The sequence below is a fragment of the Cygnus olor genome, chromosome 3 (assembly GCF_009769625.2).
Source record: "Cygnus olor isolate bCygOlo1 chromosome 3, bCygOlo1.pri.v2, whole genome shotgun sequence".
In the NCBI taxonomy this organism is placed as follows: Eukaryota; Metazoa; Chordata; class Aves; order Anseriformes; family Anatidae; genus Cygnus; species Cygnus olor.
The window spans coordinates 11,225,780-11,245,443 of record NC_049171.1 but is presented as its reverse complement, the minus strand read 5'-3'; the positions used below and the strand labels follow the sequence as shown (position 1 = coordinate 11,245,443).

General features: G+C 44.3%; 1 protein-coding gene across 1 annotated transcript; it reads right to left on the bottom strand.

Annotated features, from left to right (window-relative positions):
* Positions 1–15,444: 15,444 nt before the first annotated feature.
* On the bottom strand, positions 15,445–19,014 carry LOC121068168. Its single transcript, XM_040553220.1, has 2 exons — positions 18,783–19,014; positions 15,445–18,698 (listed from the first exon to the last, which is right to left on the bottom strand). Exon 2 carries the CDS (start codon positions 18,603–18,605, stop codon positions 17,043–17,045), a length of 1,563 nt encoding a protein of 520 aa, XP_040409154.1. The 5' UTR covers positions 18,606–18,698; positions 18,783–19,014; the 3' UTR covers positions 15,445–17,042.
* Between the last annotated feature and the right edge of the window lie 650 nt (positions 19,015–19,664).

The window sequence follows — 19,664 nt, the reverse complement described above, 5'->3', positions numbered from 1 at the left end:
TTACAGTTAAAACACAGTAAAAACCAAACAATATTTTATCTAATGTATTTAGATCGGAACTCCTTGCAACCTACGAATACAGTGAGACATTTTAAAATACACATAAAATGGAGGAAAACCCCAATGCATCTTTCACAAGAAATATGTTAATATCTTAATTTCAACCAAAGAAGCAGGCCATGGAGATGATAAATGGCATTGTTTAAAAGAAACAAACAGAAGACTTAATTCCTATAATTCTTCCTAGACACAAAGAATTCTATCCAAATTAACAGAGGCTCTTCAAACGAGACATTTATATGAATCCATGTTTATCTAATGTGCTGGTATCTCACAGTATTTCTGTTCAAGCCTTGGTTCTAATGCAAAACTTAACACTTGATTATGAGATGGGCTGTTACATACATACACTTAGAACAAATGTCTGAGGTGAAGGACTCCTGTCACCGTTCACAGATGGAGAATAAAAAATACAGTGAAATTAAGACCACTTCTATAGCTTGAGATAAAGGTGTACTGTCTTAATGACAGTTTGACCCTGTAATTTACAGTGGAGGATTGTCCATTATGCTCTTCAGGAAGAGGTGATGAAAAAATAAGCAAACTCCTTTTCTTTCAGTCTTCCAGAACATTGTGCTCTGAATCTGTACAGATGCTTTTGAAGAGATAGAGTTGCAGTCTTAATTGTCAACCCTTATTAACCCATGATGTTTGCCTGTTTTGTACTAGGATGTTACACATTCCCAGGGAACATTGCAAAGACCTGGAACTCAACTATCAGTACTGTTAAAAATGCTACATTTGCTGCTGGTGATCTTTTCACCAAGACCAACCGACCTCTGTCACACAACTTTCAGCACAGTGCAGTAGTTAGTTTGGGACAAGGGTCACACTCAATAGATAGATTGGATGGATCTGACATGTTTTGGAAAGTAAAGGAGTTTATGTTGTGCACATTGTTGGACCATGCCAGTTGTCTTTAAGCTGAAGAATAGGCTCTGGGACAGCAAGTTGCAAGCAGAGGTGTGCTACTAATTGCAGTTCAGTAACACTGGTTTTACTGCCAGCCAGTAACACAGGCATCATGACTGTACACAGGAAACAGAGCACATGTGCAATCCGATATTAGTGTACTCTAGGAGAGGTTGTCCTGGTTTTGGCTAGGATAGAGTTAATTTTCCTCCTAGTAGCTGGTAGGGTGCTGTGTTTGGGATTTAGGATGAAAATAATGTTGATACCGTGGTGATGTTGTGATTGTTGCAGAGAAGTGCTTACACCAAGCCAAGGACTTTTCAGCTTCTCACACTGTCCTGCCAGTGGGCACGCTGGGGGTTCAGCAGGAGCTGGGAAGGGACAGACCCAGGACAGCTGACCCAAACTGGCCAAAGGGGTATTCCATACCATCTGACGTCATGCTAAATAATATATAGGGGTGGCTAGCTGGGGTGGGGGCGCTGGCTGCTCGGGGATAGGCTGGGCATCGGTCAGCGGGTGGTGAGCAATTGCATTGTGCATCACTTGTCTTGTACACATTATTATTAGTAGTACTATTATCATTATTAATATTATTTTCCTTTATTTTATGTCCTAATAAACTGTCTTTACCTCAACCCACAGGCTTTCATTTTTTCTGATTCTGTCCCCCATCCCAGAGAGGGAGAGGGGAGCATGAGCGAATGGCTGTGGTGCCTACCTGCCGGCCGGGTTAAACCACAACACAGGTTTTCCCAGCTAGCTCTGTATTTCTGCTCTGTGGCTCCCTTTTGTAAGTGTCCTCACTAGCAATAGCCCTCCCAGAGTTACCAGGCATCCATTAAGTTTATTCTGTTTCTGAAGTACCTTTGGCCAGCAAGACCCCTGAAGACACAGTTTGTTTCTCCCTTGAATAAGCTGTAAAAAAGAAAAGATTTCCATCCTCATGACCTCTTGAAATCAGTGAGTTGATAGCCCCTTCTTCACACTCCTCCCATGCAGACAAGTTTTCCCAAACCAAATATGAAGTTACATGTGGTGTTGACTTCCACAGCTGATCAAGCCTCTAATTGTCCATTATTAGTGAGAGATGCAACCACCTCTGAAAAGCCATTCAACCAATCCAAAGGTATGACTTGCTCTCAGAGAGCAGAGCAGAGCAGAGCAGAGCAGAGCAGAGCAGAGTTCAGCTGGAAGAGACCTACAAACATGATCAAATCCAAATGCCTGACCACTTCAGGACTAAACAAAAGTTAAAGCATGTTATTGAGAGCCTTATCTAAATGCCTCTTGAACAGTGACAGGCATGTGGCATCAACCACCTAAGAAGCTAGTTCCAGTTTTTTGACCATAAGCCCATAGCAGAGTAATGTTTCCTAACATCTAGTCTGAACCTGAACTGGTGTAGCTTTGTGCCATTCCCTCACATCCTATCATTGGTTACAAGGGAGAAGAGACAGATACATCCCACCCCATTTTGCTTCCTCAGAAGTTGTAAAGAGTAATGAGGTTACCTCTTAGCTTTCTTTTCTCCAGACTAGATAAACCAAGTGTCCTCAGCCTCTCCTTATAGGACAAGCCTTCCAGCCTTCTTACCAATTTTGTTGTCCTCCTCTGGATGCATTCAAGTATCATAACATCTTTTTTGTATTGTGGAGCCCAGAACCGCACAGAATGCTCAAGGTGAGGCTGCACCAGTGCTAAACATACTAGGAGAGTCACCTGTTTTGACAAGCTGCCTATTCTGTGTTTAATGTACCCCAAAATGTGCTTTGCCTTCTTGGCTGACAGGCACACTGCTGGCTCATGTTGAGCATCCTGTCAACCAGCACCCCCAGATCCCTTTCTGCTGAGCTGCTCTCCAGCCACTCATCTCCCAATCTGTACCTGTGTCCAGCATTACTCTATCCCAAGTGTAGAACCTGGCATTTACCTTTCTTGAATTTCATACCCTTGATGATTTCCCAGTGCTTCAATCTATCTAGATCACTCTCATCCCTCTGGAGAGTCAACTGAACTTCCCAGTTTAGTATCAACAGCAAAACTTAGCAAAAACTTGCTAACGATGCTCCTGCATCCAGATCACTGATAAAAATGTCAAACAGAACCAGCCCTAGAACTCAGCCTTGGAGAACACCTCTAGTGACTTGCCCTCTGGAAGCAGACTTCTGTTTTACTTACAGAAGATGGCCTTCTGAGTAATCCTATCATGATTTCATTCTGAGGGCGATTATTTCCTTTTATTTACATAAAAGCATCTTGCAAATACAATTCAAAAATACGTTCTGACAGACTACAAATCTAACCCATAGTGGTTACTTCAAAGTTAGGCACTTAACTAGTTGTTCAAAGAAGAATTATTATGAGAGGAACCTAAGCTATTGTTCATGGTTGTCAGAGCTGCCTAAGATAAATTTATAAATTACAATTAGCAGGCAGTTTCTTTATAATTATAAAGGAAAAATATGTTACTGAAAGAAAATTCTCTTACTGAATTATGTCTAATCTGCTAGTATACTTACTAGGAATAGATAAACAATTAGATAATTTGAGCAAACATATATTCCTTATATAATTTTTCTGTATTTCAAAGATGTAGTGGTCAATGTCAAGAACAGACGTTGCTCTGAAGCTGAGGGAATCATCACTTCCACCAGACTCGGTTCTGTGTGCTTTTACTTTGCTGCAAGACTTCCTGCATAAAGCAGGACAACGTATGTATACATGAAATCATTTGCTGCTTCACTCAAACACAGATAAATCAGGGAAAGGACAAAGCAACTTTACTTCAATTTGAAAAAAGCACCACACAACTGGAGTTAAAGAATGTGTAAGAAAAGAATATTGTTTTGAAATATTTCAAAGTTCAGTCACTCACAGCCAATTCACATTCAGTAAAAATAAATAAATAAATAAATCAGCAGCAAATGGAATAAGATTTTTCTCAAATATCTCATAGTCATTGCTCTTTTATACTAAAAAATAACAAAATATAAAATGTCTGTCATACCTCACATAACAGTTTTGAAAAGAAGTCAACATTTTTGAACTGAAATTTGCAAGAGATGTTTAGGTAAATAAAAGAGAATATTCACCCTCAGAATAAAATAATGATAGGATTATTCAGAAGGCCATTTTTTATAACCCTTCCTCAGTAAGTCCAGGTAATTACTTGGATGAATTTATACACTGACCTCAAATATATACTACTTCATATTAAGCTGTAGACATTGGATGCATAGACATTACTGTGTATATAAAAAACAAAAAACCAACAACAACAAAAAAAAAAACAGCACAAAAACAGAAGAACCAGGGCTTGTTTTACTGCTATTTATTATATATCTGGGGTGAAGTGCACATACCATGTCTATATTGGTAATGAAGTTCATGCCAGCTACTGGTACCAGCCACAAGATATGCCTGCTTAGAGAGCTAACTGCTGAAGAACCAGACAGCTACATTACAAGTGGATGCTCCCCATTGTGGATGCACAATACTTTCCCTTGGGATGACTTCAAACTCAGCTACACCAGGAAAGAAACTATTGCAAGTGTCCCTGGTGTGCATTTAAGCGTGTTTCAGAAGATAGCAATTGACAAGATAAATTTGCACCTAAGAACTCATCCAGTGTACTAAATCATTATTGAAAATCCACTCATTGTATTACTAGATCACTTTTTAGAGTAAGGTCATGTCTCAGTTTCCATCCCTAATAAAATCCTCATACGTTTTCCTAGTAAGCAACTAGAATCATAGAATCACTTAGATTGGAAAACACCCTTGAGATCACCAAGTCCTAAAACTACCAAGCCCACCATTAAACCACGTCCCTAAGCACTACATCTACACATCTCTTAAATACCTCAAAGGATGGTTATTCCATCACTTCCCTGAGGAGGCTGTTACAGTGCCTAACAGCCCTCTCTGCGAAGAAAACCTTCCTGATATCTAATCTAAACCTCTCCTGGCGCAACTTGAGGCTGTTTCCTCATGCCCTATCACTTGTCACCTGAGAAAGAGACGTATGTCTACCTCATTACAACATCCTTTCAGGTACTTAAGGAGAAAACTGAGGTCTCTCCTCAGCCTCCTTTACTCAGGGCTAAACAAACCCTGTTCCCTCAGCCACTCTCCATATGTCTTGTTTTCTAGTCCCTTCACCAGCTTTGTTGCTCTTCTCTGAACTCAATGTCTCCAGCAACTCAATGTCTTTCTTGTAGTGAGGAGCCCAAAACTGAACACAGTGTTCAATGTGCAATCTCACCAGTGCTGAGCATGGAGGGACAATCACTTCCCTAGTCCTGCTGGCTGTGCTGTTTCTGATACAAGACAGCTCATGTTCAGCTGGCTGTCAACCAGCAACCAGAGGTTCTTTTCTGCTGGACAACTTTCCAGCCACTCTTCCCCAAGCCTATACCACCACATGGGGTTGTTATAACCCAAGTGCTGAATCTGGCATTTAGTCTTGTTGAATGCCACACAATTGCACTTGGTCCACTGATCTAGCCTATCCAGACCCCTCTACAGGGCCTTTCTACCCTCAAGCAGATCAATACTCCTGCCCAAGCCAGTGTCGTCTGCAAACTTACTAGTGGTACACTCGATCCCCTCATTAAGATCATTAATAAAAATGTCAAACAAAACTGGCCCCAATACTGAGCCCTGCAGAACACCACTCGTGACCTGCCACCAACCAGATTTAACTTCATTCACAATGAGTGTATGGACCTGGCCATCCAGCCAGTTTTTCACCCAGCTAACAGTACATCCATCCAAGACATGAGCAGTCAGTTTCTCCAAGATGAATACTGTGGGAAACAGTATCAAATACTTTGCTAACATTCAAGTAAGAAACATCCACAGCCTTTCCTTCATCTGCTAAAGGTATCAACTTATCATAGGAGATAAGGTTAGTCAAGTAGGACCTGCCTTTCATAAACTGATGCTGAGTGTGCCTGATTTATCTTGGATTTTTAATTATTTCTATTATAAAAAAAAAATGTTTATAGATGTTACTGTCCTAATTTATCACAAATTACCCTTACAGAAAGTGCCTTTTCAGGTTAAAAAACGTATGTTGCTTTTATTTATATTAAAATATATCTTTTCTATGGTCATTAGGTGAATTATATTGCTTGAGGTAAAGCATATTCAAGGATCTAATCATAAATAAAACCAGGTACATTACAATTACTATCGTGATGTTTATCACTGAGGGAGCTTATGATTGCAGTACTATATAAAAATTTTTAGAGGTTACCTTAGCTTAACGGTGTTCTTCCCTTCTACTCACCATCCATTTCTTATTGCAAACATCTGCTTGGAAATAAAAAGGGTTTTATATTTCCCTGGGACATACTTGGCTCTACAAGAACATTGTTCATTTTATTTAAGAAATACTTAAGTTTAATCAAGTTTTTAATTCCAGAAATATTACAGCCACTCATCTTGAATGACTTACAACTCTAATCTATATATTTTAAAATGTCATTAATGAAAAAGAATAATATAATACCTATTGTTGGATTACACAGCAGAAAATGAACTTCTTTCCTTTCTCTCTTGATTAGTGCTCTGGCATTTATTCAGTGGCTTGGCCTCGTTCATTTTAGCCTTGGTGCAATAATAATAACAAATGAACCCTATTACTCTTGCTGATTATTTACTTCTGTTCTGATGCTAAGGTATTCTCCAGTTCATCTTGTAAATTACAGCTCATATACGGAAGAAATATCTTTGTGTGTATAAAAGAAAGCAAACTCCATACAAACTTTACAAGAATCTTTTAAAATAAATCTAAGAGTTTGGGGGAGAAGAAAATTATGTGTTTTGCACTCACACTGATGAATGCAAAAAATATATACCGTATTTTACTTACTAATATGCACTAGTAAAATTCATGGCATGCTGTTTTACAGGCAGTAAAATACTTTTTCCAGATGTGGCTGCATAATTCTCCAAAGACTATCATAGTTATCATAAGATTTATGGAGGATAATTTATTAATCACATTTTTTTTAAACTTTGGAAATCTGTTTAGTAAGATGAAAGAGAGCTTTAAAGTAAGTCATTTTAACCAAATGTGGATGGTATTATGATATCAAGTTACCCCTTTTGTTCAAATTATTTTTAATGACTTTATTTGTTTTACAGCCTCCAAAAGTCAGTACCAACTTGGTAGTAATGATATATCCGGCAAATCTCTAACATTCTGAAAAACAGCAAGGAAACTTTTTTTTACTATGCTAAATTAATTGAACTGTGCTATACTATTGTTATAGTTTATTTAGGAATATGTAACCTACTTAAATTTATTTTTATAAGATTTGAAAGATACAAAGCTTATAAAAACTCTGCCTCACTAACTCAGCTTCCTTAATGAAGTCTATAAGTGGATCATATGCATAAAATAATGTAATGAACAAAAATTGATTTAAAATCTTCATTTTAACATAAAATTTGTGTTGTTCAAGCAGTTCCGTTAAACTGGATGTGAACATTAAAGTCAAGATAGGTATGATGCCTGAAGCTATTTCATGCACAGATGGCCTGATCCAAAGCATTGCAAGGTTAGGGAAAATCATTTTCTCAATCTTTGTAAACTTTGGACCATACCCAGAGGTCCTAGTTAATTGTTTTCAGCACCTGGGCTACTACTCCGTGATGGATCAATTCCTCCATTGGTACCTCCACCTGAACTATGTGAAAGGTGACAAATGTATATCTACCTGTATGTTAGATTTGTGAACATCCCGACCACAAGGGAAAGTTCAATTTCCTACAGATAGGCTTTCAGTGCCTAGTGATTTGCTTTAGTGTCCTGCTAAGCCTCCAGCTGCTGATAAAAGAGAGTTCAGATCTCCAAAGGGCTTCTTGTGTCACAGCTTCCAGCCCTGTCTGGTTGTCTTAAGAAACCTTAGGGTGTTCTAAATTGCATTACAGATTTATTTGTAGGCAAACCAATTGAGCTTTAGCTCTCCCCAGCTCTAATGGGATCTCAGATACTAGCATGCTTGTAGATACCTACTTGCTGACATCCGTATATGAGTGTCTTAACCTTAAATCAAATCATCCTCTGTGTGTCATGAAGCCATGAAAAAAAAAAAAAAAAAAAAAAGACATGAAGGCAATTTGATACCCAGTCGACATTTCTCTTATTGAGTGCAACAAGAAGAAAGAAAGGTTTAAAGCAGGTTAGGGTTACTGGCTCAAGTTCTAGGGAATATTGTCGGAAAAGACTGGTTTGATGGAAGAAACTGGAGGAAATGGTAAGTATTACACCATCTCCTCTTATGAGAAATGATTCAGCACTTGCTGTATGGGTTTGTAAATCGGTGGTCTTAGGTAGAAATGTCGGAACTATTTTTCATCTATACCATGTGACACAAGCCAAGCTTCATCTTTGTGACGTGAGCACTGAGATAGTGCTTTTACCACTTCACAGCAGACTTTATGCAAACAAAAGTGGAAATTAGGTGTTCACCTGACTGTTAAAGATTTTCACACAGACTTTAGAATCCCTTATGTTTAACCTTTTATGAAGCACTGCCTAAGAGCTAAGCAACCCCTTAACTCAAAGAAACTATTTCTCATGGAAAGGGTTTCTTATAATTTTATAATGTACAGATTAAAGTGATTAAATATTTCCACAGTTTACCTTGTCTGTTATGTACTGTAAGAAAGTGCTTGTAGCTAGTAAGGTCATTCTTACTAACCTTCTGGTGCAGAGCTCATCTCCTTTTAATTTCCAAACACATGTATGAATGAGCTGGGAGATGATGTGGCATTCATTTGGAGCTGGGGGCTTACAAAATAAGTGAAGAAACTTTCTATTCCCAGTACTATTAATGTTGTTTCTCTATTATTTGTCTCTGCCTTTAACACTAATTTCACCTCTGTCTTTAATACAAATGATGGGACCTGCAACCAATGGAGCCCTGAGTTGAAAGACCATGATGGGGAAGCGGTAAGTTTCCAGCTGACTTTTAACGTATATAGGATTTGCTGCTGCAACTGAATGCACATAAGTCTATGGGGCCCCATGGGATTCATCCCAGGGTACTGAGAGAGTTTACAAATGTTATTGTGAAACCTCTGTGCTATTTATCAATGGTCTTGGGAATCTGAAGAGGTCCCAGATGACTGCAAGCTTGCAAATGACGTCATCTACCTGGACTTGTGAAAAGCATTTGAAACTGTCCCACACAACATTCTTGTTTTTAAATTGGAGAGGCATGGGTCTGACGGATGGACCACTCAGTGGATAAGGAATTGGCTGGGTGGCCGCACTCAAAAGAGTTGTGATCAAGGGCTCAGTGTTCAAGTGGATGCCAGTTGACGAGTGGTGTCCCTTAGGAGTCTGTATTGAGACAGGCATTAATTAACATCTTTGTTAAAACAAGGACAATGGGATTGAGTGCACCCTGAGCAAGTTTGCAGATGACACCAAGCTGGTGGACTCGCTGGAGGAAAGGGATGCCATCCAGGGGGACTTTGACAGGCTTGAGAGGTGGACGTATGTGAGCTTCATGAAGTTCAATGAGGCCAACTGTTAGTTCCTGCAACTGGGTTGGGGCAAATACAGGCTGCATAATGAGTGGATTGAGGGCAGCCCTGAGGAGAATGACTTGGGAATATTCTCTCAGGGAGTGTAGTAATAGGGCATAGGATAATGCTTTTAAACTAAAAGAGTGTAGATTTAGATTGGATATTAGGAGGAAGTTTTTTACTGTGAGGGTGATGAGGCACTGGAACAGGTTGCCAAGAGAAGGTGACATCCCAGAAGAATTCCCAACCCCTGGAAGTGTTCAAGGCCAGGCTGGATGGGGCTTTGAGCAACCTGGTCTAAGTGGGAGTGTCCCTGCCCATGACAGGAGGGTTAGAAATAAATGATCTTTATGGACTCTTCCAGCTCAGACCATTCTATGATCCTAAATGTTATCCAATTTTCAGGAAGGGAAAGAAATACCACCCTAGTCTCACTTCAGTGCCTGGGAAAATTATGGAGATTATTCTGTGAGATACAGAAAAAAGATGATGCAGTCATTGATCTAGACCAACATGGGTTCATAAAGGGAAAGTCATACTTTACTAACTTAATATCTTTTTATTACAAAGTTATAGTGGACAAAGGGAAGGCAATGGATGTGGTTTATTTGGATTTCAGTAAAGCTTTTGATACTGCCTCTCACAGTATCCTTCTGGCCAAGCTGTCCAGCCTGCAGCTAGACCTGTACACAATACTGGGGGTGAACAATTGGCTAAAGGGTCGGACCGAAAGAGTTGTAATAAATAGGGTAACATCAGGCTGGCTACTAGCTCCCCAGAGCTCAATTTTAGGGTCAGTTTTTGTTGTGGTTTAGCCCGGCTGGCAGCTAAACACCACACAGCCGTTCGCTCACCCTCCCCCCTCCCTCTCTGGGATGGGGGAGAGAAACAGGAAAGTGAAGCCTGTGAGTTGAGATAAAGACAGTTTATTAAGACAGGAAAATAATAACAATAATAATAATAATAATAGTATTAATAATAATAATGTGTACGAAATAAGTGATGCACAATGCAATTGCTCACCACCCGCTGACCGATGCCCAGCCTATCCCTGAGCAGCCGGCCCTCCCCACCCCGGCTAGCCACCCCTATATATTGTTCAGCATGACGTCAGATGGTATGGAATACCCCTTTGGCCAGTTTGGGTCAGCTGTCCTGGGTCTGTCCCCTCCCAGCTCCTGCTGCATCCCTAGTCTGCTCGCTAGCAGGACAGAGCGAGAAGCTGAAAAGTCCTTGGCTTGGTGTAAGCACTGCTCTACAACAATTAAAACATCAGCATGTTATCAGCGCTCTTCTCATCCTAATCCAAAACATAGCACCCTACCAGCTACTAGGAGGAAAATTAACTCTGTCCTAGCTGAAACCACGACAGTTTTCTTTGGTGTTTTTTCCAGTGACCTGGACACAGGTGTTGAGTACACACTAAGTAAGTTTGCAGACAATACTAAAATAGGAGCAGCTATTGATTCCCTTGAGGATAGAGAGACCTTGCAGAAAAATCTTGATAGATTTGAGCTCAGGGCAATCACCAGCCACATGAAAATTAAAAACAGCAAAAGCCAGATTCTGTACCTGGGACAGTGTAATCCTGGACGTACATATAGGCTGAGGGACAAGTGGCTGGAGTGTAGCTCTACAGAGAAGGATCTGGGGGGATTTGGTTGATGGCAAGCTCTGTATGAGTCAAAGATGTGCCCTAATGGCCAAAAGGAACAACAGCATCCTGGGGTGCATTAAACAGTCTATCTAAATGGTCAAAAGAAGTGATTGTCCCACTATACTCAGCACTAGCGCAGCCTCCCCTTGAGTACTGTGTGAAGTTTTGGGCTCCACAATGTAAGAAGGATATACAAATATTACAATGTGTTCAAAAGAGGGCAACAAAGATGGTGAAAGGACTAGAGGACATGACATATGAGGAGTAGCTGAGGAGACTTTGTTCAGCTCAGATAAAGAGAGACTGAGAGATGACCTCATTACTGTATACAACTCCCTCACGACAAGGAGCAGAGGGGGAGGTGCAGATCTTTTCTCTCTAGGGGCCAGTGATAGGATGCTAGGAAATGGTTTCAAGCTGCATCAGGGGAAGTTCAGAGTGGATATTAGGAGATGGTCCTTCACTAAGATGTCAGTCAAGAATTGGAAAATTTATTTGTGACTCCACAGATGCAAGTAATAGAGAGTACTCTTTCTGAAATTTTATGATATGCCAGTCTTAATAGAAATTATACATCCTGCATATGCACAAAGGTAGATAGATACATATATGTATGCTCATGCATACACAAATTTTGAGGTAACAAAGCTAAACCTAAAGAAATCCAACCATATGGCTGATTTACATAGCAGAATTTGAAGTAGACGGTTGACATGTTCATACACACACTATTATAGTTCTAAAATAATGAAGGTATCTTGAATAAATGTAGACTACTTTAGAGATGTTTATATCCAAGGTAGTCAGTCAGGTCTGTCTCTGTGTTCAGCAGAGAAAAATAAACACTTTCTGAGAGTAATTTATCTGTCCCATTTCAGATGTGTTTTAGAATGAGAATGATTTATTCTCTGCAACAGCCTGCTTTTCTTTATTGATTACCTAGGGCTAGGAAAACTAGTTCAGACTTAGATGTCTACTTTGTAGATCTCTAAATTTGAGTAAATTTATCCCATACTTTGTGTTAAAATAATTTAATACTGTTTTTGAGGATTCCAGATGTTCATAATTTCACCATATCAACATCTGAGTCAGGTTTACAAAAACAAATATTAGGGGAGCCCATCTTTTTAAATAAAGTGTTTGGTTTTCATGCTATTCTTCCTTATCCCATCCTTGCCACACTAATTTCCTCTAAAGCAGTGAAAAAATATTTTTTTTCAATTTTTGTAACTATCATACAGTATTTTAAAATATTTTATGATTTTCAGAATTTCAGATAATTTATTTTTTCTCACATAGCTAGAAAGACTGGTGTGATATTTGAAATAACAAGACATCAACATACTGTTCTAATCTTTCATCTAGAGTTATTTTTTAATTTCCAACTGATGCTGATAGAGCTGGAAGGTAGTTCACAGCCTCTAACAGCAAGTTCACACAAACCTTTATATTTTCTGTGAAACCCTACTCACTGTTGGTACAAAGAATATTGGAAAGATTTTCTTGGAGTCCTCTACAAAAATTGGGAATGTTTCTGACATTTAGCTATTTTTTTCCTTGACAAATAGTTCAGCAATTAAAGTTCACTAATAGATTGTATTATGAGAATATACATTTATTTTATATATGGAGGCAGAATAATAGCTATTGCAAAAGGCTTGTGCATAGCAGTAGTCAGGTATTTCACTAACAGCTAACTTGATGCTAAAAAGTAAACCATCCAGAAGAACAGAATTCAATACCAAAATAAATAAATAAAAAAAAAGAAATAAAAATCTGCCAGATGTGTGTTATCACATATGTAAAATCTGGACAGCACTTTCAACTTTTTCCATCTTGTTAACTTAAAGGTGTAAATTATGAACTGGTTCACTATTAAACAAATTATCCATGGACATAGACATCTTCTCTTACAAAAGAATGACTGTAGTCCAGTTTAGATTAGTTTGAAACCATCCCAGATCCAAAAGAGCAATTCATAATTCTCAAGGTAGCATGACAAGAAAAGGCAGGCATTCTTTTAACAACTGTGTTGGAGCATGTTTAAGCAAATTATGCGCTATCGAAAATAACCGACAAGAATACCTGAGAAAATGCTTCTAGAGTATCCAATATAATAAATAAATAGCAATAATAATTAAAAGATCCATTCTCTTAACTAATAAACTGTACCCCAAAAGCATACAGGAATTATTGTATGACTTTTTAGATGAAATAAAAATGTCCTTGATTGGTCTCTCACTTAAGAAGCTTATCAGTGGAACAGAAGAGGAAATAATGATAATTCCTTGTTTCAGGGATAATGTTCTTCCTTTCCTGTAGCCAAGGTCTTATATTTTAGCATTGCTAATCTCTGCTCCAGACAAGATCTGTAGTTTGGTTGTTATTTTTGATTGAAGGGATTAACACCAAATACCACTGAAAAGTAGAATACCAAACAGAATAAAAATTAGGCACATTCAGAAGTCCTTGGTTCTATAAGGTCCAGGACATTCTTTGTGAGAATATGAAACAAATGAACTCCAAGAATGGTAAATAAAGTTTATTGTAAGAAGGTTTTGGGGAGCAAATGGTGTATAATAGTGCAGACCACCAAAAATGTTGCCACCTCTTGTAAACAGCACATTAATTCGGGTTTGAAAGTGCAATTTTCAGTGAAGATTAAAAATATAACAGGTTCAAACTAGGTACAGTGGCTAATGCAGGTGAAGTCAATAGTTCCCATTATTTAAAAAAAAAAAAAAAAAAGAATCAGCAACCACCCTGAGATGCAGTGGGTCTTAGAAGCTCTATCCTCCAGATACCTTAAGCTAGCTATTATTGCACTATTCTACCTGGCTGGGGAATTCTAACCAGCTCTGTCTCCTCATGATCCTCCACATAAACCATTTACTTGACTCAATCTGATTACAGCGAGGAAAAAGATGAAGATGTAGAATTTATAGAGCAATATGATCAGCCTCAATTAGAAAGAGCTCCTAGTGAGGGAGGAGGAGAAGGAGGAGGGAAGGGCTGAGTCCAGGACTCCTGAGCACTTCAGGGCTCTACTGCTGCCTCAGAGGATCTGGCAGGCAGTGTTACTGCCATGGGGTCCAAATCAGTGTGTGCCAATGGCTCCCTCCCTACCCGCTGAGTACAGAAGTTCAGGACAAGTGAGGAACACTGTCAGGCTCTGAACTTTGCTGGTAAATCCATTGCCTCTGTAACAGCATTGCCCCTCAGACTTGAGATCTGCAAATTTCCCTGTGTCCTCCCCCAGTCTTTTTCCCCTGACAATGTCCGCTACTCCATCCCCTTCTCCCCTTCCCATCCCCTCTTCAGTGGCCTCATATTTCAATGTATCTGTTGAGGTCCTCGAGGGTCGTGTTGAACAGTTGGGCTAATCTAGGCACACCATCCAGCTCCGGGTGCTTGGGACATCTGTGGAGGGGCAAAGCGCAGCATTAGCGGGACCTCCTTTGGTGGGGTTGACCAGAGAAGGCTGTCACGCTCCAGGGGGAATGGCTCCACTTACGGCTTCCTTGAGGGCTGTGAAGAGTCATGGACATCCCAAACTGTTGGCAGAGAAGACAGAGAGTCAGTGAACTGGGAGCCCCTGGTAGGGTAGGGCAGCTGGCACATGTAGCCAGGCGATGTCTTTGCAGGGCACCTGCCCTTGCCCAGGGCTGCTCACCTCTGCGATTCTCCTGGTTTCTTCTGTAACGGCGCCTCGTCGTCCTCCCTTCCTACATAGGCACAGAAAGCAGCGGATGAGAGGGAGTCCCCAGCAGCCTCAGCGGCACCCACAAACCCAGGGCGTGGCCAGGGCCAGGCCCATGCCTGCCCCAAGCCTCCTGGCCCAGGCTGGCCAGGCCTGGCTGGGACACGGCCTCCCGTCCCAGGCAGGGCCTGCCTCAGCACCAGCCCTGACTCCTACCTGCGGCTTGGCCCTGGGCATCATGAAGAAGCAGGCAAACGCCAGCAGAAACAGCCACAGGAAGGAGTATAATGCGAAGAAGACTTCTGGGCTGGGGTAGAAGCTCATTCCCCAGGCATCAGCCATGCCTGTGACGTGCCAGAGAGAGCCAAACTTGGCTGGCTTGAGAAGGATCAGCTGGACCGCGCTCACAGTCCCCTTGCTCCACCTTCCCAGCTCAAGCTTGTCCCTCTTCACTCGTCAGCTCATGGCAAAATGGCAGCCAGCCTCGCTCGGCCCCACTTATATAGCCCGCCCCCGATTGTGATGCGCGTTGACTCGGGGTTGTCATCCCTCACTAGCTGTGATGACAGCAGCGCTCAGCCATGGCAACGTTTGTGATGCAGGGACAGCGGGGATGAGGTGGCCCTCCCCGAGCTGAGCTAAGCCCCAGGAGGTGCCCTTCACCCGAGCACCAGGCAGCAGCCAGCCCAGCCAGGCCAGCTCAGCGCAGCGGGGCCATGGCCAGCCCACCCCAGTGCCGAGAGCTGGCCCTGCGCAGGGCCCTGCAAAGCCTCTGGCCTCTCACTAGGTAGGGTTGAACCCCCAGTTGTGCGCTGCACTCCCCCTTCTGAGAGACCATGAACCGCTTTATGGCCCTCATATGTCCAGCAAAGCAACGATGGTGACACAGTGACAATGGTGAAGGCCCAAGGGAGCCCGTTTAGACCACCCCAGCCAAGAGGAGCACTGCTCCCCAGAGTATGACCACTCAATGGTCCTTTGCTGAAAAGGGAATTAAGGTGTGGAGGGCTCACCACGGCTGGGCAGCCAGGAACCCCCACAGCCAGCTCACCCCCTTACCCTCATTCCGAGCTGTACCAGGGAGATAATGGGAAGGACAACAGTGGGAAAGTCCTGGACTGAAATAAAAGCAGGGCCACTGGTCACTGACTACTTTCACAGGGACAGGTTACCAAGCTTAGAGAATTCAACTGAATTTTAAGCACCAAATTACTGGTTTGGCATAGGGAAGTGAAGGTCATAAATATTTCCACACTTAGTGAAATGTAAGTGTGGAAATGCAAGACTTTGCAAGAGCACTTGCAAGAGGGACTTGCAAGAGCTTTTCCCTGGTGTTCCCCCATGTCAGCTCTCACTGCTCTCTTGCTATGGCTTGGGGATCCTGCTCATGTCCTCCTCCTTGGCCTTTTCCTCACCTCAGCACATGCTAGGGCAAGTAGAGCTGCTGCTGAGCCCCAGAGCTCAGGGCTGTGATCCTGGCACCCTCCCAGGACTTTCAGGTCACTGCCTCCATGCCACAGCCCCGATCCTCCTTGAAAGGGAGAGGCAGGGGTTTGGAGGAGATGGGCCCACCCCATCCCACAGCAAGAAGCAGAAGTCACGCCCACAGAGGCGCCTGTCTGCTGTTCTGCCTGTCCTAGTGCAGCCAGAACAACAGGCACTGGGGCCTCCATCTTCTCTGTCCCTGGCAGACACACAACGTGCTTTCTCTCTGCCAGTTGCTGTCCTGAAGGACCTACACTGCTCCCAGACCCAAACCGTAGCTGTGGTGTGCAGGGGACTTCCAGGGAGGGGGGCAGCCCACGCTGCCTCTGAAGGCCTCAGGTGGAAGGCCAGCCCTATGTCCCTGCTCTCAGGTACCTGGAGTGCCATCCTAGTCCTGGCCTCTCCTCCAAAAGGTGCTAACAGAGCTGCCCACTTTGCCCATGCAAGCAGGTACGAGCAGTGAGCAGGGAATGGTGCCTCTGCTCCTCCAAAGGAAAGAAGAAACACACATGAAGTCGCTTGGAAAGACACATTTAATGGGAGAGCTCCTGCTCCCTGGTGGCTCCAGGCAGGGATGACTGCAGCTTTCCGTTTCTGCAGGAAGCCCAAGCAATCCCCTAATCCCATGGTGAGACTCTGCTTTCCAGCGTTGGTTCTCTTCCCGTGAGGCTCCTCACCTCACTTCTTGATGCAGGCAAGTAGGGCCTTGCCTGCATCTCGGAGCGTGTCCCAGGCACACTGAAGGCAAAGGAGGATGGGGGTGAGCACACAGCAGAGGCTGCCTGGCAGAGGTGGTGTCTCTGTCCTAGGATTCCTGTGTCTGGCTGCTGCACATCTGGAGAGCCGCCGTGCTCCTGATGGCAGGGTCCAGGCAAGGGCTCGCTGGGATGGAAGCCTCTCCTCCTCAACTGGAGGGATCAGTATCACCTTTCTGTACACACGGATCCCCTCCGGCTGCTGGGTGTCAGCAGCAGTCACCTTCTGGCCCCGCTTCCTCTTGGCTCTTTCCTTGGGTGGATGCCTCTCTCCTGATGTCCTGTCTCTTCCCGCACCTGCGGTTGCAGCCTCAGATGGAGCTGAAGGCCCGGAGTCGTCGCTGCCAAGCAGGTTGTGGTGCAGGGATCTGCTGCACTTGGGGCAGCGTCTCCTGGAGCCAGCTCCACCCTGGCTGTGCCTCTTGCCCTTCTGTGATTCTTTTGATCTTCCGTGTGGCTCTGCTGCTTGGTCTGTGCTTGAGTTCTGCTCCAGCCATAAAGCCAGCAGCTGGTTCTGCAGGTTTTCAGCAGCCGTTCTGGCTGTGTAGCAGTCCATGAGTGTCATGAGCAGCTCTTCCAGGTAGGGGATCTGAATACTGGTCCCAGCAGAGTCTTGAGGCACTGGCAGAGCTGAGGGTGTCTCATCAGAGCAATGTTGTGTCTGTGGGGAACTACTTCTTGAAGGAGATGTCCTGTTGGATGGCAGCTCAGGTGTCCCCACATCCCCACTGATGCCGCTCTGGCCTTCCTGGGAGTGCTCTGCTTCTCCCGTGGGAACATTCTTCTGCAGTTGCAATTCTTGTGTCTCAGTGGAGATGGTGGGGCTCACACAGTCCTGTTCTGATTGCCCCTGGGGAGCTCCCTTGCTCAGTGGCGGTGCCTGCTCTTCCTGGATGGAAGGGGAAGTACCTTGACCATCACTTTGTGTCCCAGAGCCCTGATCCTTCTTTTTGGTGCAAGGCAAGGTCTTCTTGCTGGTCATGCTGCTGCTTCTGGCTGTTCCTCCAGACTCCCTTTTCCAGTGTGGTCTCTTCCCATCCTCCTGAGGCATCCCTTGTGCCACTCTTGGAATAGCTGCTGGCACAGACTGGGCAGGTGTCTGTGTCCCTCGTGTGCATGTATTCTTCCGGGCTGCAGACTCTTGCTGCAGACCAGGGGGCCACACTGCTGACTTTGTGGTGCACCTGTCCCACTCCTGGAAGGGTGAGCGGTAGGGCTGCCCAGTGTGCCTCTGCGAAGACAGGGGCTGGGATTCTTGTTGCTCCAGGATAGGTTCTAAGAAGTCCTTCTCATAGGCCAGGACCTTTGTTGGCAGTCCAAAGCGCCGCTGTATCTGCATTTTTATAATGTGACGCTCCAGCTGCCTTTTCACAGCCACATCCAGGAATGGTATGTCCTTCACCATGGGAACCACTATCACATCAGGCTCTGGTGGTCGCTGAGGCGTTTGAGGAACTGAGGCTGGGCTATGCTGCCGAGGACCCATCCCATCAGTCGGCAGCTCCAGTTTCACCTCTTCTTTCCTTCTTGGGGCAAGGCAGTGCACGGTCTCCTGGGTTTCTTGATGTGGGAAAGGCACCTCCGTTTCCCTGGACTGGGAATCAGGCACCAGTGGAGGTGGGGTGGGAGCACCCTGCTGGTCCTGGAGGTGTTTCCGTTGCACCTCCGTTTCCCTGGACTGGGAATCAGGCACCAGTGGAGGTGGGGTGGGAGCACCCTGCTGGTCCTGGAGGTGTTTCCGTTGCACCTCCGTTTCCCTGGACTGGGAATCAGGCACCAGTGGAGGTGGGGTGGGAGCACCCTGCTGGTCCTGGAGGTGTTTCCGTTGCACCTCCGTTTCCCTGGACTGGGAATCAGGCACCAGTGGAGGTGGGGTGGGAGCACCCTGCTGGTCCTGGAGGTGTTTCCGTTGCACCTCCGTTTCCCTGGACTGGGAATCAGGCACCAGTGGAGGTGGGGTGGGAGCACCCTGCTGGTCCTGGAGGTGTTTCCGTTGCACCTCCGTTTCCCTGGACTGGGAATCAGGCACCAGTGGAGGTGGGGTGGGAGCACCCTGCTGGTCCTGGAGGTGTTTCCGTTGCACCTCCGTTTCCCTGGACTGGGAATCAGGCACCAGTGGAGGTGGGGTGGGAGCACCCTGCTGGTCCTGGAGGTGTTTCCGTTGCACCTCCGTTTCCCTGGACTGGGAATCAGGCACCAGTGGAGGTGGGGTGGGAGCACCCTGCTGGTCCTGGAGGTGTTTCCGTTGCACCTCCGTTTCCCTGGACTGGGAATCAGGCACCAGTGGAGGTGGGGTGGGAGCACCCTGCTGGTCCTGGAGGTGTTTCTGTTGCACTTCCGTTTCCCTGGACTGGGAATCAGGCACCAGTGGAGGTGGGGTGGGAGCACCCTGCTGGTCCTGGAGGTGTTTCTGTTGCACCTCTGTTTCCCTGGACTGGGAATCAGGCACCAGTGGAGGTGGAGTGGGAGCACCCTGCTGGTCCTGGAGTTGTTTCTGCTGCACCTCCGTTTCCCTGGACTGGGAATCAGGCACCAGTGGAGGTGG